At 41.1% G+C, this 23,406-nt stretch overlaps 1 protein-coding gene across 13 annotated transcripts in view; it reads left to right on the top strand.

Annotated features, from left to right (window-relative positions):
- The window catches only part of LIMS1 (LIM zinc finger domain containing 1), a 151,039-nt gene that overhangs the window by 74,459 nt on the left and 53,174 nt on the right, over window positions 1-23,406 (top strand). The window contains exon 2 of one of the 13 annotated variants that reach the window (XM_033175528.1): window positions 15,351-15,420. The exons of 10 other annotated variants lie outside the window; for them this stretch is intronic. Coding sequence is in view for 2 of the 3 variants with exons in the window: in XM_033175522.1 (XP_033031413.1) it covers window positions 15,314-15,420 (107 nt within the window). In the remaining variant the exon portion in view is untranslated. Of the gene's footprint in view, window positions 1-15,168; window positions 15,421-23,406 lie in introns of those variants that run through there. 2 more of the 13 variants (XM_033175522.1, XM_033175523.1) reach the window with 2 other exon arrangements.

The raw sequence follows: 23,406 nt of genomic DNA, 5'->3' as shown, positions 1-23,406 counted from the left end.
CCAAGTACCAGGTTCCTGTTGCCAGCTCTGCCCCCAATTTGGGGGAGGTGAATCTGGCTGTCGTAGTCACTGAATATTCAGACTGTGTAGCTATTTTTATGAATTCAAGCACACCAGACAACCTTCTGATTATAACTTAGATTTTCATTTGACCTGTGCCTAGGAGAGAACACATTACTTATGAAAGCTAGATATTTTACTTTGCAGGTTGGAGTTCTGGTTTTACACATCAGTTCTAAAAGTTAGTGAATGAGGATGCTTAAGTGGCACATCTGCCTTAGGTGTGCTGACAACATTAATAACTCAGCTTCAGAAGCTGAAGGTCAGACTTTACATTCTTAAAAATTCACCAAGGTGGGATTCTTTATAGGAAGCCAGCTGGATTCACCAGCAAACTCTGTCACTGAACTGAGGACTTTTTTTTTTTGGGAGGGTGGCAGATTTCAGTATATGTGTATGTGTGTGTATGTTAGTAAGAAAAATCACAATTTATAAGGTACTTTTAAAATTTTATTAGCACTTTCATGTTTCTGTGAAGCTTCTGAACTTAATTCAGCCGTTCAAGAAGCATTTCTTGGGTACCTACTGTTGCCAGGCTTGAAGAGCTCACATTTCAGTGAGGAAGACCAACCAACTTATGAACAACACACAGTATGGCAAGTGCAACAGAATGGATTTGACTAAAGTTCAGTAGGATCCCAGAGGAGAGAACAGCTTCCACTGCCTCCCTGGGAGAGCTCTGGAAGGCTCCACCAAATGGCAATATTGTGGGAGTCCTATGTGAGGAGAGAGGCTGGAGGTTCATCCACGTAGAGAAATGGTAGATCCTGGAAACACAAAAGAGTGTGCTGAGTCTAGGGAAGTGGTTGGGAAATTAAAATATAGCACAATTAGTTGTTAGAAGGGAAAAGGTGATTGGAATGAGGCCACCCAGGTGAGTATGCAGTAAAGGATATGTCTCATCTACCGTGCTGCTGTGGTCCGAATGTGTCTCCCCTAAATTCATATGTTGAACTTCTAACCCCAAAGTGAGGGTATTAGGAGGTGCAGCCTTTGGAGAGATGATTAGGTCATGAGAACAGAGCTTTCGTGAATGAGATTACGAAATAAATATAAAATAGACCCAAGGGAGCCTGCTTGCCCCTTCCTGCCTGTGAGGAAACAGTGAGAGGGTGCCATCTGTGAGCACAGAGAGCTTAGCTTGGACAGCCAGATGATGAGGGATGCACTGAATCAAGATACATGACATGGTGGGTGCTGTTGCGCAATATTGAGCTATTCCCCCTTCAGATGAAACACAAATAGAACATAATTGAGCCCACCAGTTGTCTGGTATCTTCATCACATAAATAGTACCTATGTGCACATATAGAAGTGATTTTTACATAAGAGTATATTTTTGTGCATCTAATAGGATTCACTATGGTGTAGTTTTTAGGTATTTCTCTCTAACCTGGATATAACCAGAAAAGAGTTATTGATCTCTCTAATAAATCTGCCTATTAAAAGTACTAAGTTTTACAAGTGAAATTATTAATACCATGGGCGGAGTTCCTTTTTACTGTATTCTTTTGCTTATTTACTTCTGGGTCTTAAAGTCGGTTCACAGGTCCTCATTTACCTGTTAATTGTGCCTGAAACCCAGTCTTTCCCATCTGTTTTTGCTAGTCTTAGAGTTTATATCCCGTAACTTTTCTCATCTTCCTTTGAGTGGGCTCCTAGCATAATATTTTATGTCTTCTGTTTTATTAAGCATTATTTGGAAATGGATATGATTTTAGTATTGATTATGTATCAGGTAGGGGCTCCTTGGCCTTTCACTGTGGGTAACATTCATATGATATTGGTCTCAGAGTTAATGCCCCTTTCTTTCATCCTCTGAAAATTGTGTGCCTGTAACGTCTTTAGGAGCCACATGGTGGCAGGCACAGTGCTTTGAAACTTTGTGGACTTACATACTCAGAGTGTTTGCTGTGCATCTTCATCTTTCCTTCCTTTAAAAACAATGAAGATGCTGAAATTAATAAAAAGGAACCTCCAAATATCTACCACCCACCTCAAGAAATAAAGCCTTACAAACAGAGTTGAGGTCTCTTGGTTCAGTTTCCTCTTCCAGTCAATCACATTCCCTCCTCCTGTTTTCGTCCACGAGGAAACCCTTTCCTTAACGGAGTTTTGCTTTTGGCTCACTTTTGTGCATATCTTTATATTTTCATTACACATTTATATATTCTTAACAATGCATGGGATTCCTTCTTTCGTTTTAGATTTTACTTGGTGTTTACTGTTTGTGTTACTGTGCAGGTTGCCTTTTTCACTCACTTTTTAAAAACATGTAGATTTGTGCTTCAGTGAATTTTACAGCTATACAGCATTTCGTTGCAGACATCACAATTTTAGAAATCTGTTTTTTTGATCTTGAGAGAAGCAGGGTAGTAGAGTGATCATAGATGGGGCCCCTGATGCCCATTCCAGTCCCCATTCTCTCACTCACCAGTTGAGGGCCCAGTTTCTACTTCCGCGAAGTAGGGATACCGCTCATTTCACAGGGTGTTAGGGGGATCAAATGAAATAGTATGTGAAGCATTAGCACCATTAGAACAAGATGACAGTAGTGCAGACTCAGGGCAGGGCTAATTTTGTGCTATGTTTTAATTTCCAGTCGAACAGAGGGCACTCTGAAAGAAGTGGGGACAATAGCTTGGAGACAGCTGAGGTGGCGTCTTTCTGAAGACTTCTGTTTTCTCTGACGTAGGTGGTAATAGAAAAAGGGTGGGATCGGTGATTCGAGAGTACTGAGGGTTTCAAGTGTTCTTACTTGGGGCATGATCTGACTACATACATGCAAAATAATTTCCTGTGTTGGTGTGTGTGCTAATCTTGTTTGATTTTTTTCTTAGCAACCTGTTTACCTGGCAAAGTATAAAGGCTTCTCCTCTAGAGTCTTCTGTCCTCTCTGCCATGGCGGGTGTTGCTACCTGGAGCCGCTTCCACAACTGGTTGTCTCCAGGATTGCACCCCTCCCCACCTGGAATTTGAACCTTGTGCGGCTATTACCTGTCACGTAAAGCCATTAGCCTGGCTCTGACTTTTTCAAAAGCTGACTCTAAACTGCCTGGCTCCCTGCAGTCATTGCTCCTACTGCTTCCAGAGTGAGGCGCCCACTGTTCCCTGGCTCAGTTCTCCACCTTCCCATGCCTTTGCACTCTCCTCTCCACCTAGAATATTCTCTCCTCCCCTTTCCTGGTGCCATTCTTTCACAATGTAACATATCCCTTAATGTATTTCATATGATCTTGGGCAACCTATTTAACATCCTCAGATATGACACTTCAGATCCCTCATTAGAGGAAGCACCCAGAAAAGCCAGGAATCCTGACCTGATGCCCTCTGCCATGCCGTCGGGGCATCACACTGCGCACGTGATACAGCAGTGTATGGTGTTCTGGCTTTAAGGAAGTTATGCTTGTTTTCATCCCCACGGTTGAACTTTTTTTTTAACTTAAAAATATTTTATTGTCCGGGCACGGTGGCTCATGCCTGTAATCTCAGCACTTTGGGAGGCCGAGGCGGGAAGATCACAAGGTCAGGAGATCAAGACTATCCTGGCTAACATGGTGAAACCCCGTCTCTACTAAAAATACAAAAAAATTGCCGGGCATAGTGGCGGGCACCTGTAGTCCCAGCTACTTGGGAGGCTGAGGCAGGAGAATAGCATGAACCCAGGAGGCGGAGCTTGCAGTGAGCTGAGATCGCACCACTGCACTCCAGACTGGGCAACAGAGTGAGACTCCGTTTCAAAATATATATATATGTGTATATATATGTGTGTGTGTGTGTGTGTGTGTGTATTATTATAAAAATGTTATTTTTTATTTTCTAAAAATAGAGATGGGGTCTCATTATGTTGGTCAAGGTGGTCTCAGACTCCTGGCCTCAAGCAATCCTTCTGCCTTGGCCTTCCAGAGTGCTGGAATTACAGGCGTGAGCCGCCGCACTCAGCCTGAAAATTTTCATTCTAATAAAAAAATAGAAGAAACAATCCTCTTATACTCATCACCCACACTTAATACTATCTTGCCATATTTGCTTCAGATATTCTTTTTTCTTTTCTTTTCTTTCTTAATTATTTAAAAGCAAATCCCAGACATCAGGACATTTCATCCCAAAATAACTCAGAGCTGGTGCCTGAGGAGATGGAGCTGGTCTCTGAGAAGATGGACATGCTATTAACATATCTAACAAATGAGTGATAATTCTTTATCACCATCCAGTACCCCACCCATAATCAAATGTCCTCACTTGTCCCAAGAGTAGCCTTTTACATTTGTTTTATTTAAACCAAGATCTAAACAAAGGCCATCGTTTAATAATACGTTTAATTGATATGTCTCTTAAGTGTCTCCTAATCTTCAGGAAAACCCCTTCTCTGTTTTTCCTCCAGTCACTGACAGAGATACCAGCTCTGTTGTCATGTAGAATTAAAGTTTTGAATGTCTAAAATAAACTTTATTTTGGAATAATTTTAGATTTATAGAAAAGTTGCAGAGGTCAGGAGCTCAAGAGAATCCTCACGTAGTCCTCACCTAGCTTCCCCTCTTGTCAGCACCTTCCATTACCTTCATCATGTCTTTTTTCTGTGCCATCATCCAATCCAGGATACCACATTGTGTTTAGCCATGGTTGAATATTTAAATGATTTCTGGTTATAAGTTCTTATCTTCTGCTGAGAAAAATAACCATTTTCTGACTAGAAGGCACTACACCGTTACGGTTTAAAACCCAGGCTGAGGCCAGGTTCCAGTTTTTCACTCAATTACGTAATAACTGTATAATAAGTTATGCTTTCCATGTCTGTCTCATCACCTTTGAAATGGGAATAATAATAGTACCATTTCATTGGATTATTGTAAAAAAATAAATTTGGTAAGTGTATGTAAAGTGCTTATCACAGTTCTGGGCACATAAGAAGTACTCAATACACCTGGCTCTTGACCAAGGTGCTAGTTCCTAAATCATACCGAACCCCGAGGAAGGAACTGGGTCTTCCCCGAGGCTCACTATTATTTAAAAAATAATGTATTGATTTTTTTTTCACTTACCTTAGAAATAGTGCATTTGATTTGGTTTTATATAGTGGTCTCACTACGTTTTGAGGTATTTCACTTTTATTTTGGGAATTTTTATTCAGTAGAACATAGTTCCCTAGTATGTTTTGATCAATCAGAAATATTGTCTCTAGGCTGGGTGCAGCAGCTCACACCTGTAATCCCAGCTCTGTGGGAGGCCGGGGAGTGGAGATCGCTTGAGCTCAGGAATTCGAGACCAGCCTGGGCAACATGGCGAAACCCTGTCTCTACAAAAATACAGAAATTAGCTGGGCGTGGTGGCATGAGCCTATAGTCTCAGCTACTCAGGAGGCTGAGGTGGGAGGATTGCTTGAGCTGTGGAGGCGGAGGTTGCTGTGAACTGTGATCTAATATATATGTAAATATACATAAATATATTTATATATAAATATGTACATAAATATATGTATAAATATATAAGTATGTGTACATATATTTATATATAATATAATTGTATTTACACGTATAAATATATATGTGTGTGTGTCTGTGTGTGTGTGTGTGTGTGTGTGTGTATATACACACACACACACACCCTAAGAGTGAGTTTTTTCTCTTGGCAGGAGTTCTTGAGATCAGGATTGGAGGATTAAAGCTGTAGGCCTTTCTTTTATTAGTCTCACAGAGTGACTGGTTTGATTTGTGTTTTCGAATTAGAATCACCTTCTTTACCAGACTTCCTTTGCATGAAGCAGTAGGAGCAAGTGGCTGCTTGACTGGCTTGAGCTCTAAAGTGTGTTTGTGGTATGAAGTGTTCTCGGAGGAACCGAAATCGGTGTGGTCACACATCATCAGTGCCTCTTCATACACCCACGCCCTCCTGAAGTTTGCTGTTTGTGTTGCTTCTAGTGCCTGTTGCTGTTCAACAGTACCCTTGGTTTCAGCATAGTTGCTATGATGAAGAAAACCTGTTAGAATCTGCCTTTTTTTTTTTTTTTCAGAACTGTTGAAAACATTGAATAATTCCATGTACTGTAAAAGGAAATAAAGTAGTTTGGGTAATTTGGACCCAAAGACTCCTAAGGAATCTAGGAATTCAGTTACGTAGAAGGTCGCTTTCTTTCACTAGCTTTTGCCTCCAAACCTGCAGGAGAAGACCAGCTGAGAAGGAACACACATATGAGTGGGGACTGCACCTGAGCACCCCACAAGGCTCCTTTCAGAACCCTCAAACCGACCATTCGTAATATTCACGTGGACTAGGTCTGGGTCATTTGGAGGGAGGGAAGGTGTGGGCTGGCAGAGGTGTCTGGGTGGTTTCTAGTCTGTGTTTACAGTCTGGGGCTTGCGCTGCAGCTCCTGCGCCTGTCATGCACCCGCTTTCCCAGAAGCTTCCGTGATGAGGTTGTCTTGTTGAGAGGCAATGCTAGTTCAGACTTGACCTTGTGATGGTCTGTGGGGGAGAATGTTTTAGGCCCTGGGACACTGCAGTTTAATGACTGAAACAGGAATGTTTGAGTCAAATCGACTTGGGTTGGATCCACACTCTCTTTCTTATTGGTTATATTGTTTGGTCAAGTCATTTAACTGCTTTAAGACTCAGTTTTCCCATCTGTAAATGGGAGTAATAGTGATACATACCTCATAGAGTTGAGATGGAGGTTAACAACACATAGTGTGCTGGGTAGGCACTCTAACCTCAGTTGTTAGTCATAATTATGTTACATAAATAGTTGAGAGACTGAGCTTTACAATAGTGAGAAGCAAACTTTTTTAAAATTATTATTCTTTAAGTTCTAGGGTGCATGTGCAGATTTGTTACATATGTGTACATGTGCCCTGTTGGTGTGCTGCACCCATTAACTCGTCATTTACATTAGGTATATCTCCTAATGCTATCCCTCCTCCCTCCCCCCTCCCCACAACAGGCCCCAGTGTGTGATGTTCCCCTTCCTGTGTCCAAGGGTTCTGATTGTTCAGTTCCCACCTATGAGTGCGAACATGCAGTGTTTGGTTTTTTGTCCTTGCGATAGTTGAAAAGCAAACATTTTTGTGTCCCCACAACAGGCCTCAGTGTGTGATGTTCCCCTTCCTGTGTCCAAGGGTTCTGATTGTTCAGTTCCCACCCATGAGTGCGAACATGCAGTGTTTGGTTTTTTGTCCTTGCGATAGTTGAAAAGCAAACATTTTTGTGTCCTAGCTTTTTTCTTTTGTAAACTCATAAAAGTCTTTATTATTAGAGTCAAAATAGGTTTAAAACGCTTACCTTTCTGTGGACAAGGTTAAGGCAACATGAAATACGTCTGGCTCATGCTGTACTTCACCAAGTCTGTTTGTTGCTATGTCCACAAAAGAATGCGGGAAGAAACGTTAGCAGTGTCGGTGCTCCCGCCTCCCTCCCTGGCCCTCTGTGTCCAGTCTGCCCTTCCTACACATCTCTGTGTCCACTCTCCTTGCTCTTCTGTCTGTCACCACCCTGGCTAGCTCAAACTGCTGTCTGTTCCCTGGACTGCCATGTGGCTCTGCACAGCTCTGCTGGTCCTCACCCTGGGGCCTCTGCTGTCTCAGAGAGAGGGGTCCTCAGCAAACAGATGGGGTCTTGTCAGTACCCTGCTTAAGACATGGGCTGCCCTTGGCTCTGAGGGTGAAGAACACTAGGCCCTTCGAAACATGCCACCTCCCATGTCTCTTGTCTCATTTCACCTCCCAGCCTTCCCCTCAGCCACAGGGTCAGGACCTCTTGCTTTTGAGCCTGGTTTCTTGGATCAGATCCAGTGTTTCTGTCTCAGGAAGCTTGCCCCAGCTGTCCTGCTCCCCTCCCTGCTTTCAGCATCCACTCTGCACCCTACCTTCTACCACTTGACATATTTTAAATTACATATTCATTTGTGTGATTATAGGGTTGATACCAGTGTCCCCTACTCGACTGCAGGCTCCACGAGGCCGCTGAATCTGCTGCTAAGAGCAGACCCCAGCCTAGGTTAGACGCTCACTAAAGGTTTGTGAGGGCCACAGCTGGGTTGGGGGCACACCAGGCACCCTTCTGTGTTGCCTCTTATACTTGGCTGACGACAGACCCTCCGTATGTGACTTTTGCTGTTTTCTTATCCACTTTAAACCTGTGTTCCCAGTTTGGAAGGCCCATGCCTCTGCCAGTCTCATCCCCTTGACAGGTCCTCACCATGCTCAGACACCTCCTCCACGTGAACTGCCCTGCACTTGCTCTCTCACCACCCAGACCCTGCCTAGGCTTCCAGCCCCTGCCAACCAGAGATGTCTTGGTAGACACTCTCCCAGATGCTGGGGAGGGTGTGGACACATACATGATACATACATATGTGGTCTTTTCATGTGGAATGGAATCTCATAGCTTGTATCCTATGGTCCTTTTTTTCACTCAATGGTAGATCATGAACACTCCTTTTTGTGCCAAATACATGTTTACATTATTTTCACTTGCCATCAATCACTCTGGCATAGTAACACTATATAGGAAATACAAGTTTTTGAAAAACTTTTGTCTTTACTGCTAGATATTCTTAAATTTCTAAATTATATTTGTATCATTGAATTGAACTTTTATATCTGAGTTAGGAAAAAATAACAGTAAATAAAGGGATAATACAGATACCAGAAATGTGTCCATACAGCTTGTTATGTGTGTTGTTGCCTTTAAGATTAGGCTTCACATAAAATCTGGGAAGTATTTTGATAACCTGGTAAAAACAATTTTGAAATGAAAGCTAATGTGTTGACAGTATTGGCTATAGTCATGAACCTATACTCGGTGGGGCAGGAATTGTGGTTTATTTTTGAAGACACACCCCTTGAATTCCAGGGTAGGGAGAAGAACCGTTTTTGTTCTTTCTGGTCTTCAGAATATCGGAACTGTTAGCTTGCAAGTAACTGTTACATTTCTCCTCTCACACAGAAGTATTTCACCTATTGGATTTTTTTGTAATGACAGTTTGGCTTAGAAATATGCTAAGCAGATATAGATACACTAGAATCTATAGCGTGTAGTCCTATGTATAGTGGTGGACAGGCAGAATGGATAGAAACAATATCTAAAAAGTGATTTCAATGCATTAATATGTATCTTGTTTTAAGTCAAATTATGGGAAAATCTGCATTGTGGAAAAGCTCTCGTTTGTAAAGAGTACTACTAGAATTCCTTTTAAAAATAAGTTCATTTAGAGAAAGAAAAATTATTCTATGTGCTGAAGTTTTAGCTTTATCTGTAGTTTTCCAGAAGCAAGTTTACTACATTCAGTGCAATACTCTGTATTTTGCCCTCAGGGAAGAAAAGTGCAGTCCCGCTGCAAGCTTTTGTCTGGGTTCCTTCCCTGAAAGGTCAGCGCTCTGTTGAGGAGGATCCTGTGTTCTCTTTGGACGAGGTCGGGTGTATGTTGGGTCTAGGGTGATCAGCATGCCTTTTTGTGGTCCTTTATCTACTCTAGAGCTCTTACCCTCAAGCAGCTTTCTGACCAAAGAAAAGGTGTTCATGGAGAAGGATCTGGGGAGCCCAGAGGCTGCTCAGGGTTCTCTTCCACACCCCAAAGGCCTGGCACACTGAGGCCTTTGGGAAATGTCTGTTGAATTGCTGAATGTGCAGAGCCTACCCACGTGTGCCTACTTTATTCAGGAATGAGATTTCTGACTAAATGATGAAGGAGAAAAGTGTGCTCAGTCAGGGAGTCACGTTGCACAGATCCTGTCTGGAAAACCAAGTAATGTTAGCCTGCAGAAAAAACCATGGAGGTCACCTAATTCAGTCACTTCTGTTCCAAATGGAGCAATGGAGGACTGTGGTAGTTAAATGACTTCCTGTGTACTTATAAGTTAGTCACAGCAAGGAAGTTTCCAAATGTGGAACTGTCAGCTAAATGTCTACTGGTCCCCTCTTGTATCCTTCCACTAACGTACCTTGTGCTCTCCCTTAGCCCCTTGAAAGTGTGGGATTGGATAGGTTACTTAGAATTTCATTCTAAATTATTTGGAAATATACCCGGAATTATAACCGGAAAATTTGCTGTTTTGTATCAGTGGCTTTTGAGAACATTTGTTAATGGTCTGAATTGAAGACTGTTGACGATCCCATGTTGCTGGTTGTGGAAGAGGCTGCTGAATGAGAATGACACAGGCAAGTTTTCATGGCCTTTTTTTTTTTGTATATAGGCGTCTTACTCTGTCACCCAGGCTGGAGCACAGTGGTATGACCATAGCTCACTCCTGCCTCGACCTCCCAGGCTCAAGTGATCATGATCCCCCCATCTCAGCCTCCCTAATAGTTGGGACTACAGGCACTCGCCACCACGCCCAGCTGATTTTGTATTGTAAAGATGAGATCTCACTATGTTGCCCAGGCTGGTCTGAAACTCCTGGGCTCAAGCTGTCTGTTCACCTCGGCCTCCTACATTGGTGGGATTCCAGGCGTGAGCCACCACACTGGCTTCACATGAGCTTTAATGACAGCTCAGCCTATCCACTTAGACGTGTCAGAGGTTCAGGAAGCCTGATGAAGGAGAAAGTTCAGAGGGGCTTATAGACAGTTGCAATATTATCTGCTTGTGAGTGGGACCATATTTTGGAGATTTTTTTTCCGCACAGTGAACAGTTTTTGTGGACAGTTGCTTCTGCCTTCTCATACTCTCTGCTCCAGTTAGCTTGACCTTGAGCCTACTCACAATGGTACATCATTGAACCCTTTTCTGCAGCAGATATATAGCACTGTTCTTCCTTCGAATTTATAGCCTAGAGCACTCTTGAGAGGCCTCATTTAGGAAGACGGCTTGGCTGGCAAATAAGTGTTTGCCAGATGAATGTGTGTTGGACATAGTATGGATGGATATTCTTGCTTTATTAGATAAAATTTGATTTTCCCTGTAAATGATTATTTATGAGATAAAACATAAACCAAAAAGGATTCCTTTCCATCAAGTTCAAAGTTAGGTGCAAAACATAAAATTCTTCTTTTGTGTTGCACAAGGAAATTAATGGCCTGGAAATGTACAGCTGCTCAACCAGTTTACAGGCCATTAGTACCTAGTGTACTGGCAGTGAGCCCCAGTTAGCCATGGAAACCAGCCTGCAGCTTTCTCAACTCTGTATACGAGAAATAATTGATGATTCAGTAACATTAATGACCATATTTAACAAACGGCTTGATGTTTAATTAGGTTTCTTTACCCTCTTATATCTGAAGGGGTTAATTGCAACAGGATGCTAAAAGCTGGACTGTGACAAGTTTAGGCAAAAATCCAGGCTAATTTTTTATTCTTATCACAAATGGAAAATGTTTATACTTGTGGAAGGTACTGTTCAACCCCACAAATATGAAAGCTTCAGAGTTTTAGTCTCACCAAGAAAGTAAATTTTTCCAAAACCGTAGAACGAGTGTGTCTTTTAAAATCTCATTTAGGTAATGAGTATTACATGCAGAAATGAAAAAGCTTCAAAACTCTGGAGATTTCTCCTCAAACATAACATTGTAAAATGATTAGGCTCTCAAAATTATTTGGTTGAACAACTAAAGCATAAAGCTTATTTAACAAACATGACTGTCTTCCATGTCCCTGGCCCTGCAGATGCAGTGGTAAGTTGGGTATGGGGTTTAGAAAGGTTTCTTGCAAGAGATGATCCTTGCAGTGAGTCCTAGTGGGATGGTCAGGAGCTAGTCCTGCTAGTGATCTTTCTTCCAGTCTTACCAAGCCGTATGTGCAAAGGCTAGAAAGTGAGAGGACACACAGTCTATCCAGGGAACTCCTGGAGTCCAGTCCTCTCAGCTGGGATGGGGGCGTGAGATCTGCTGGAGTCAAAGTACAGATTCGAGGAGAACCCAACAGTTCGGAAAAAAGGACAAAAAGTTGTAATTAGGTTCAAAGACCAGACCAATTGTTAAGGCAAATTTGTCTTATTCACAGTTTGTGAACTGTTGTTCCTTGGCAACCACTGGGCATATGGGGGAAAGCCCCAGGAGTTTTATGAGGTAGTGAGTTCCCCATCACTGCACGTGTCCATGAAGAGACCAAATCCCAGGTCGTAGATATTGTATAGGGATGAGGCCATGGGGAAAATGATGGTGGGGAATTCTGTATTGAATGAGAGTCTGGACTGACCTTCAAAGATTTTTTTAGAGTGCTAAAATGAAAAATACATCTATATGGAAACCCACAGAAAATGCATTTATACAGGCCTCCCTCTGTACTGTCAAAATCATGCTAAGACAGTTATTTGTAATTTAAAAGCCTTTTAAATAGGCCTGATCTGAGAATTCAGGCATAATTAATAATTCCATTTCCATGGGAAAGTACATTTGAAAGGATAAATAGATGGGGACTCCTCCTCCCTCTCTTTGTCACAGCCCTGCTGTGTGTGCTGGGTGTTTGTCCATCTGCCCGCCTTCCCTGTGCTGATGTGCTGCTGTCTGAAGGGTGCTGGGGAGGGAAAGCAGTCCTCTATCTCTGTCTTCAGTGAAAAGATCCTGGTTAGGCCGGGCACGGTGGCTCAGGCCTGTAATCCCAGCCCTTTGGGAGGCTGAGGCGGGCGGATCACGAGGTCAGGAAATCGAGACCGTCTTGGCCAACATGGTGAAACCCCATCTCTACTAAAATACAAAAAATTAGCCCAGTGTGGTGGCACGGTGGCGCTTGCCTGTAATCCCAGCTACTTGGGAGGCTGAGGCGGGGGAATCGCTTGAACCCGGGAGGCGGAGGTTGCAGTAAGCTGAGATTGCGCCACTGCACTCCAGGCTGGCCACAGAGCAAGACTCCCTCTCAAAAAAAAAAAAAGATCCTGGTTAAAAGGGCCTTCCCCAAAGGCCCAGAATTTAATTTCACTCAGTTGTGGCAATTTCATCAGAACATAAGCATTGATTTGCTGAAGTTCCTGTTTGTCAGTACAGCCATTTTAAAAGTCAGAGGGCAAGAATTGTTTCAGCTTGTTTTATGGCTTGGTAACTGTCCCTGTTACCGCTCTCCCCCGCCCTGTCCCACCCCTGCACATCCTTTTAACACTAGTCTCATCAAATGCAGGATTCATCCTACACAGTTAGGGGTTTCCTGTCTGGTTAACCTTTAGTAGTCACCAAGTTCTTTTCCCTTGTCAGCAAGCTGCATTAATTTTTAAAAACTCTTTTGAAAATAAAGCAATTATTTACATTTCCTATGGAGGCAGGTCATATTTAATGTTGGGATTTCTGTATTTGCAACAAATATACAATTGATTTGTGTTTTATTCATTAGGCGTCTATTCTGTGTTGATGGTGAGGGGAAAACAAGGAAGATTAGTGGTTATTTCTGTTCATTTTTTTTTAACTTGTCTTGATTTTTAAAAATGAAGGCTGGGCACGGTGGCACACACCCCTAATCCCAGCAATTTGGGAGGCCGAGGCGGGTGGATCACTTGAGGCCAGGAGTTCAAGACCAGCCTGGCCAACATGGCAAAACCCCATCTCTACAAAATATACAAAAAAAATTAGCTGGGCATGGTGGCACAAACCTGTAATCCAGCTACTGGGGAGGCGGAGGTTGCAGTGAGCCGAGATTGTGCCGCTGCACTTTAGCCTGGGTGACAGAGGGAGACTCTGTCTCAAAAAAAAGAATTGGATACTTTAGGAGTTCTAAATTAAAATGTTTCTATTACTGTAAACTAAGTTGTTTGGTATTTAAATCTTTTGAATTCTATTTGTTTTTGAGTGGCAATATAGTCAAAGTTCAGAAGGTGTAGAGTGGTATGCAGTGGAAACGCTTCCTGCTGCTCCTGTTCCCCCAGGTCCCTCAGAAGCAGCCAATATTACCAGTTTTGTGTGCCATTCCAGAGATTTTTAAAACTGATTTTTTAAAACGTGTTTCATCACTCATTAAATCTAGTGTAGTGACAAAAATGGTAAATTTTGTCCCTGCATCTTTAAAAGCATATGCTGTGTTTGAATGGCAATTATGAAAAGTCATTTGTTTTTCCTGGGGCCATGGACCTAGCCTAACAAATGGTAGCCCTCAGGGGAACTAGCATCTATGTCCTGAGTGAAGGAATAAGATGTAGACTTCCCTTTCCTGTGGGTTGCCTTAATTTTTGTATGTATAGTGCAGATTCTCTCAAAGATGTGAATATATTAACTCTCTAACTCTTGGTGTAAAAATAGTATCAGACCCATTTCTGTGTGCTCTTGTCGAGAAGACTAAAGGAAAAGAGGCTGGTATAAATTGCCCAGAGAGAAATTCCTAGAACCATGCAGTCAAACTACTGGCTAAGAGCTTGCTGAGAGGTAGCCTGTGTTTGTGGTGTGGTCCTATGTTCCCAGCGGGACTGAAGTGGATTGGAGGGCTGCACTGTGCCTGCTGTGGGGTAGCATCACTTTGAGCTGGATGACCCTTGCCCCAAACCTGCCCTCTATTGTCCACATCCCCACACCCAAAACCTTCCTAACATTGTCACTTTCCAAGGTCAGATGTACAGGTAAATACAGGGTACATAGAACCCATTCCACCTTAAAGGCAACAGCATTGTGTCAGCCGGGGTGTCCTGCACTACAAGAGGGCGTTATTCACAGCCAGTAATTACAGATTCGGAAAATCACTGAATGAAGGAAGAAACCATCTTCCTTTCAGTTATGGATTTTTTAGTAATATTTAATGAGGGGTGGGTGGACCAAAGACACTTCCTTCCCTTCTGAAGAGGATTTAGAGTAGAGTGGTAAGGGGGAGGAATTGGACTGCTTCCCTTTAGAATTCTGCCCCTCCTCTCCTTTTTAAGGAGAATTGTCCCTAAGGAGCTCACTGTAACCAGGCAGTTCTTTAAACTGACAACTGCCTGTGAAGTGTTAATGGATTTCCTGGCAAATAAAACAGTAGGACCCTTCTTTAGTGACTACCTTACTGGAGCTTTTTAGCCCAATTTTAGTTCAGAGTGGTCCTGGCAAGGTTCATAAAGGAATTGGTATGATTATTCATAACAATTAAATTTTTCTTATTAATAAACGAGTAAGTAACCTGCCTTCTTGGTCACCGACTCCCCCCTTCCCAAGGTGCAAGGCCCAGAGATAAGGCAAGTTGTGCCTTGCTAAGGAGGGTGTGTACTAGTGAGAAACAGGAAGCTGTGCTTCAGCAGCCTGGCCTGCCTGGAGGTTTCTAAGGCTGAGTCAGGTGTGCTGAGGTCCCTCGGCAAGGGACATTGCTTTCCCCTGGCAGCCACACTGCTGAGCATAAATGCTTAAAAGTGTCAGCAATTGATGTGTGGAGAGAAGTATGACTGCATTACAGCTTAAAGAGCTTTCACATTCAGGTCTCTACAGGAGAAGACGAGATCGTCCCGATAGTTTGAGAGTAAATGGATTACCGGAGGAAGAGCTAAGGTGAGTGCAAAGTCATGGTTAGCTAAAGGTCAAGGCATCTAACCTAGTAAGTGCAGTGGGGATTCATGCCTAAGTGGATGCAGCATTGGGAAGTACCCATTGAAAAGTAACCTAATCTGTAATTAAAGACTGAACACAATATCAAGATTGTACTGATTGGAACTGTGCAAAACCAGAACACTTGCCCATTTCTTCACAAATCCTTTAAGTTGTTTTACCTCTTCTCCAAACCTGCAGTGTTGTTATGTCTTTAAAAATTATATACTCACCAGAGTAATATTTTAAATTGAAAACGATTAATTTTTCCCCTTATTTTAAAGAGAATTTTCTTTGGCTGATTGGAACCTGTTTTTGTCTGCGTTTTGATGAAGGGGGGTAGCTTGTGGTAGTTTGGGGTTGGGGGAGGGGTGTCATGGGGATTGTTGCTGAAATGGTGTAACAAAGGAATGCAGTGGAACTATTGAATGTAGCCTAGGAAGGAAGGACATCAAAAATCTGGAAACCTTTTTAACTAAAAAGGTTAGAGTTCTTGGCTTTCAAACTGAATTTCCCTAAAACAACACAATTCTAGTTTTGTGTTGCAACTACTGAAAATTTATTTTAGATGTGAGGTTCTGAAAGCCTCTACAACATTAAGCCTGGGTGTTAAAATCCCGCGTTAACTGAAGGGTTTAGATTTTCTCTGTGCCTAGGATGTTCCTGTTTTACTGATGACGGAAGGCTGCAGTAAAGACAGACTTCCTTTTTTTATGTTACATGTACTGTTTAGTACTTTAATTTGGAGGTCTTGATTTAAGTGTTTGAATGTACTCATTAGATGGCGGGAAGATTATCTATACTTTGTGTACTATTGTTCTTTTTCCTACACTCACTTTCAGAGTTTATTTTAAATTATCTATTTATATGTAACAAGGACAAATTGACAAGCTTAAAAATTCTCTATTAAATTTGTATTTGTCATAGACAGCTATACTACAGGAACTGTAATTTGCTAAAGAAATATTTATTTTAAAATTGTTGACTCACCAGTTTTTGAAGAGGGTAACATTAAAGGACTATTATTGACACTAACATTATTATAGTTTATTGCCTAGTATGTCAGGTGTCTCTTAGCTACATTTAATGTATTAACTTTGAATTGACTGGATTAAACCATTTGAAAGTCTCAGAGTTTAAATTGTTATGAATTTTATATGTGAGGTTAGTGAAAATATTGAGCTCTATATTGCTAACCAGATAGACAATTGGAAGTGACCTCCGAAACCAACATTTACTGGCAGACTCCAGTCTACAGTGGATCCAAGAGTGAAGTTATCTGTCAAAAACAGTTTTAATTTCAGATTTCGGGGTTTGGAGGAATTTCCTTTTTTAAAAAAATTAAGTTATATAAAGTAATATTCTAAACCAACCTTTTCTTTATTTTCAGACAATAGCCAAAGTACCCATGAATAAAATAACATATATGCCAGGGAGGTAGTTATTTACATATATTTACATAGTTACAATGTTCTTTCAAACAACTAGTTTTTTTTTTTTTTGCTTAGAATTTAGTTAAAAGAGGAAGAGTAATTCTTAAGTATTGCCTAATTGTTTAAAGAGAAATATTTTGTCACCCATTCTGGTGATGCAGTTATCTGGTGATGGAAGGGACTTGTATTTCTGCCACTTTTGTCCCTTAATGTAGAGAAAATGATCATTTTCCTTATTTAGAAGCATAGGTTAGCCAAGAAAGGTAAACCATTGTCTCTTTATCCCTGGATTTTTTTTTTAAATCAGCTTAGAAAGGTAATTTTTTTTTAACCCTAGTTATACTAAGCCTGTTTTCAGGATTAAATGAGGTTTCTGAGCTAATAGGAATCAGAGAGTAAGGACTTTGAAGTTAGGTACACCGAAGTTTCAGTATCACTCAGCTGGACAAGTTATATAATCTTTTTAAGCCTTGGTTTATTTTTTTTAAATGAGGATAAAAGTAACTACTATTATTGAACATTATTTACTCTCTTACAGAATTCAAACTACCAATTCAAAGAGGTGGGTGGCATTGTTATCTTGCGAATAGTGCCATACAGTTAATTCATTGTTTAATTTTTATTGAGTGCCTACTGTTTGCAAAGTAAGGATACAGTGATGAGTAAGACACAGGCCTCGCCATAGGAACACCCACCTAGGTTTGTGCATATTGAATGTGACCACAGATTTTCTCTCCATGAGCAGTTATTTGATTTTGAATACATGTGCTATCAAACATCTTTTATTCTGTCGCAAGTATTGCATAAGACCCATTCCAACTCCCATTCCTTCTTACGTGTTCATTTCTTGTTATGTTTGTGGACTCTTAACAGAAAACTTTCAGAGACTAAAATTGGCCATGGCCACTGCCAGAAAACATTTTTTTCTCTTAAAGTTTAAATAAAAGGCTGTGCTGTGAAACATGCGAGGCAGGCGCTTAAAGAGCACTGTAATACACATGAAAATAGTTCTGGCTTCAAACTTGAAATTGTTCAAAACTGAAGCAGGTAAAAGGTGGCATGACAAACACTGGGCTTCCTAGACTTTTGTTTTAAAGCATTAAATATGACTTGAAGCTGACTTTATTCACATACTTTGTACAGTGGAGCATTGCCCACTGTGTTTGGGGTTACAGTTAGAGTGAAGTGACACAAGTGACATGCTTGCTCCGATGGGTCGGAAGCCCCAGACCTTCACAAGGCATTGACCCTTTTTTCCCTGAAGTTTTTGGTGTCCCAAAATAACATCTAAGACAAACCCATGTACATAGACTTACTCCTTTAGCTGTTCTATCTTTTAAATAATGTTGTAGTCAAACATAGTTGTGTTTTGAGGATACCTGAATGACAAACACGCCTGAGAAATTCCTGCCCTTTAAAAATTCTCAAAGTCACTTTTCCTCTGCCTCAGATGGAAGGGATCTATAAATAAATGATTAGAAACAGTGCAAAATTCAAGTTTCTTCCGGTTGGGTTCAAAACAGCTTATATATAGGGGCTGGTGGCTGGATGCAGTGGCTCACGCCTATAATCCCAGCACTTTGGGAGGCCAGTGCAGGTGGATCACTTCAGGTAAAACAAAAATACAAAAATTAGCTGGGCTTGGTGGCACACACCTGTAGTCGCAGCTACTGTGGAGGCCGAGGCAGGAGAATTGCTTGAACCCAGGAGACAGAGGTTGCAGTGAGCCGAGATTGCACCACTGCACTGTAGCCTGGGTGACCGAGCAAGACTATGTCTCTAAATAAATAAATAAATAAATAAATAAAAATAAGGGGCTGGTAGGCCGGGCACGGTGGCTTACGCCTGTAATCCCAGCACTTTGGGAGGCCAAGGTGGACGGATCACCTGAGCTCAGGAGTTTCAAGACCACTCTGGGCAACATGGTGAAACCCCATCTCTACTAAAATACAAAAAATTAGCCAGGTGTAGAGGTGCACACCTATAGTCCCAGCTACTGAGGATGCTAAGGCACGAGAATTGCTTGAGCCTGGAAAGCAGAGATTGCAGTGAGCCGAGATCATGCCGTTGCACTGCAGCTTGGGCTACAGGGTGAGACTCTGTCTCAAACAAACAAACAAACAAACAAAATATATATAGGAGCAGGTGAACTGTGACCCTCAGGCCAAATCTGGCCTGCTGCCTTTTGTGTATGGCCTATAAGCTCAGGATGGATTTTACATTTTTGAATGGTTGAAAATAATGATAAAAATATTTTTCACATGTGAACTACATGAAATTCAAATTTCAGTGTCCACAAATGAAGTTTTACTGGAACACAGCCATGCTTATTTGTGTGTGTTGCCTGTGGTGGTTTTGTGACACAGACCAATGTGGCCCACAAAGACAACAATTACTTACCTTCAGGCTCTTCACAGAAAACCTGGGCTGACCCTGGTCTTGTGCTGAGATAAGAACTCCGAGAGCTTTCCCTTTTCCCTGTTCCTTCGGCCATGCTTCTGGCCCTCCTCACTCCCTCACCTCCCAGTTAGGTTTATCTTGCCTGGATAAAATCAGGGCTACGTCAGCCATTTGAAAAGAATGTGAATCCAAAAAAAGAAACAAACAAAATGCAGTTTGAAATTTGTATCCCTAATAGTTTAGGAGTAAAGTGAAAATGTGAAGTTGCCACACCGCAGCAGTGAGCTCTTGGCTTCTTAGACCTCCTTTTCCTCCTTTCCTGCGGCGTTGACCTTGAAGTAGTACCCTTCTCCTGATTCCTGGATGGATCACGTTAACCGAGAATGGAAGTGCAAAGACATGTAACCTTTACTTTCTGGTTATAGAATAAACCTTCCAAGCTCATATTTTATAGATACAGCATATAAAATCATTTTTAAGTGGTGGGAATGTCCTTACTTTGGTTTGAGAGTGAAAACTCAGATCATGTGTTCCTGACTAGTACATTACCATTCACTGAACCCCTGTGATAGGCCAGGCACTGCATTAAGTAAGGGCTTTTTTGTGTGTGGGCCCACAACTTCTCATGATCCCGTTTAAGGGAGAAAGAACGGAAGGCTATAAAGCTGGTCATCGTTATGAAACCAGTTTCTGTCCTTGATTCAAATAAGTTAGTGCCTAGAGTTCAGTCAACGCTGGAGTAGCTCAGCCTAGGTTGTGTTTCTTGCTTACCTCTTTTGCAGTTCGCCGATCACTGTTCGGCCCAACTTTTAACTGAAAAATTATGTTTGTATTTTAGTTTTAGAAATGTAGTCTGTTAGACAATAGGGATAAAATTGCAGTTTTGCTATTATCTTATTATCTGATATTATCTGTTCTTATTATTTGATGGTTCAGTGAGGGCACGTTTAGTCTGCCTAACAATGAGCAAACACATGGGACAATTAAATATTTTTCTCTTTGCTATAGGAAAGAGAAAAACCACTTGCTAGTGTTGCTTTTTAAAAGTGAATAGTGTTTTCTCCTATATGTTTGATTGTAACCTGCAAATACTTATATTGTAATAACTGGTTTTACAGGTCCCCTCTTCACCCCTCTCACCTCCCTCCCCCGTATAAGAGAGAGGGGATTCTCCGAGGCGAGAGACTTTATCGTATTTCCTGTGCGTCTAGCACCTACCGCAGTTCAGAATCTGTTTCTCATTGAATGAGTTAAGGAATGAGAAACTGAACTGGCCTAAAGGTACCTCTTTTATTCTACATTAAACTCTTTACACTCTACTTTTGAAGTCTTAATTATTAACTTTTTATTTATGTACAGTATCACACTGAGAGAACACTAAGAGAGGGATGCTTCTACCAGAGTATAGATCATGATTACTTTGCTTTTCTCTTTCAGTAGTTCTGGGAAGCTTAGTTTCCGAAGGGAGATACATTTTTCAGTCATCTAAAATATTTCTGTATATAGTCATGTGCTGCCTAAAACGTTTCAGTCAGCGAGAGACTACAGACATGACATGGGTCTCTTAAGATTATAAGGAAGTTGCCCTATGCAGATGTACCATTTTGATCTTTTAAGCCATACTTTTACTCTACTATACTATAATATTTTTAGCTGTTTTATATATACACTTAATCCATTGTGTTACAGTTGCCTACAGTATTCAGTACTGTCCTGTGCTGTACAGGTTTGTGGCCTTGGAGCAACAGGCTATACCACATAGCCTAGGCATGTAATAGGCTGTACTGTCCAGGGTTGTGTATGTTTATGTGAACATTTATATATTTATGATGTTCACACATGAGTAAATCACCTGACGATGCATTTCTCGGATCATATCCTTGTTATTAAGCAATGTATGACTATAGTAGAGGGAGTTTATGCTGAAATTAAAAATAGCAGTGTTGATGCTTAAAAATCAGGTCTGTTAAAGGAATGATAAGAAGTAAAAAGTTAATGAATAATGATCCCTTTCTGGTTTTTTTTTTTTTTTTGCACTGCTATAAGAGACATTTAGGAATGAACCAACCTCAACTTTAACAGAATCAATCTTTAATTTTGTTGTCAGTACACATCAAATTATCTAAATTATTTATTATGACAATTAAATTCCAAAATATTAATACTTTGGTTGCTTTCCTGTTGGTTTTTTAAAAAGCAAACAAAATCTTGAAGTCTCAGATATAAATTACTTATAAAAGTCAGAAAAGACAGTTGTCCAAAACTTGTGCTTTACCTACCTGACTTTGGATAGATGTTATTAAAAGGAAACAGTACTATTTATTCTACATGTGTATATCTTAGAGACACAGCAATGTCTGTGCTACCCAGTGGCTATTCTGTGACTAAAACAAACTTTAGAAGTGAATATTTTCTTATTTTAAAAAAATCTTTTAGCAATAATGATTAAATATGTTTCACATAAATATGAACCTCCTTAAGTTTTTTTAAATGCTTATATCTGTTTCCTAGGGCTGTCATCACCAAGTACCATAAACTGTGTAGCTTCAAACTACAGAAATTTGTTGTCTTAGAGTTCGGGACACCAGAAGTCAGAAACCAACATATCAGCAGGGCCATGCCCACTCTGAACCCTGAAAGGAGATGCTTCCTTGCCTCTCCGAGCACTGGGCTTTTCCTGCAGTGCTGAGTGTTCCTGACTTGCAGGTGCCTTGCTCCTGTTTCTGCCCTTGTGGTCATAAGGCCATCTTCTCAGTGTGTCTGTCTTCACCACAGCTCTGGTCACTTTCCCTTGACTTCTTGGTTTGACAGCAGTAATACTTTCTTCTTAAAATTTTCTCCTCCCTTGTCTCCTCAGTCCTGCCTTTTCCTAGTTTTCCTACTGGTTACTTCTTTTCCATGTTTCCCTTGTCTTTCGGTGTCTCCCATAGCTCTTCAGTATGTATGGCTCAGATACCATCCATGTGCAGTCACTGTCAAATGAGGCCAGGAGTCATTTCTAGCTGTCACTTAGTGACTAGCACCAGTTTAAACTAGGGATTTCCAGTTAATATTTGTGAATCAATAAATGAATGAAATGAGCTATGAAAGCAGTTTATTGGATCATTTATTGAATAGGCAGTGAAATCAAAATATAGGTTTGGATTTTTCTTTACAAACTAAACTTAAAGCCATTAAAAAGATAATAGAATATAACATAAATGGAGATTTTGAAGACAAGATTGTGACTGTACCTCCTTTCAAACCCCTCCAAAGTAAAGCACTTGTTATCTAGGTAGAGGAGTGCAGAGTATGTTTTAATGTATTTTAAAATGTGAAAAGGCATTTCAGTCCATTTTTTTTTTTTTTTTTTTTTTTTAAGACGGGGTCTTGCTCTGTTTCCTAGGCTGGAGTGCAGTGGCATCATCTTGGCTCACTGTAGCCTTCGCCTCCCAGGTCCAAGCAATTCTCCTACCTCAGCCTCCCGAGTAGCTAGGATTACAGGTGAACCACCACGCCCGGCTAATTTTTGTATTTTTAGTAGAGGTGGGGTTTCACCATGTTAACCAGGCTGATCTCAAACTCCTGACCTCAGGTGATCCACCTGCCTCGGCCTCCCAAAGTGCTGGGATTACAGGCATGAGCCACTGCACCCAGCCTCAGTGCATTTTGAAGATAAATATAACAGTAATGAGTTTTATTAAGGTTTTTGTTGTTTTTTTCTGAGACAGAGTCTTGCTCTGTCACCCAGGCTGGAGTGCAGTGGCACAATCTTTACTCCTGGGCTCAAGCAATCCTCAGCCTTCTGAGTAGCTGGGACTGCATTGAAGTATTTTTTTAAAAAGCAGAATACTTCTTTGACCATATGTGCTTAAAGCAGTATTGATAGGTTTGGTGTCCATTATAAGCAGCTGTGCAATTCAACAGAAACGTATTGCCATCACCTTTGTCTATCTCTGTGGCCATCCGCTATTATAGCTGTTTAAAGGAAGACAGTGTGGTGTGGTATTGGGAGGAAATGGAACATTTTATTGCCAGAATTCTAATGATTAGGGATAATGAGAATGAAAAAATGACAGTGTTATAGGGAAGAAGTGTTCATATGCATGGAACTAGAAATGGATCACAACTTAAATTT

Source organism: Trachypithecus francoisi, unplaced genomic scaffold (genome assembly GCF_009764315.1).
Source record: "Trachypithecus francoisi isolate TF-2019V2 unplaced genomic scaffold, Tfra_2.0 Lachesis_group17, whole genome shotgun sequence".
NCBI classification, from domain to species: Eukaryota; Metazoa; Chordata; class Mammalia; order Primates; family Cercopithecidae; genus Trachypithecus; species Trachypithecus francoisi.
This window is presented reverse-complemented; position numbering and strand designations above follow the sequence as displayed.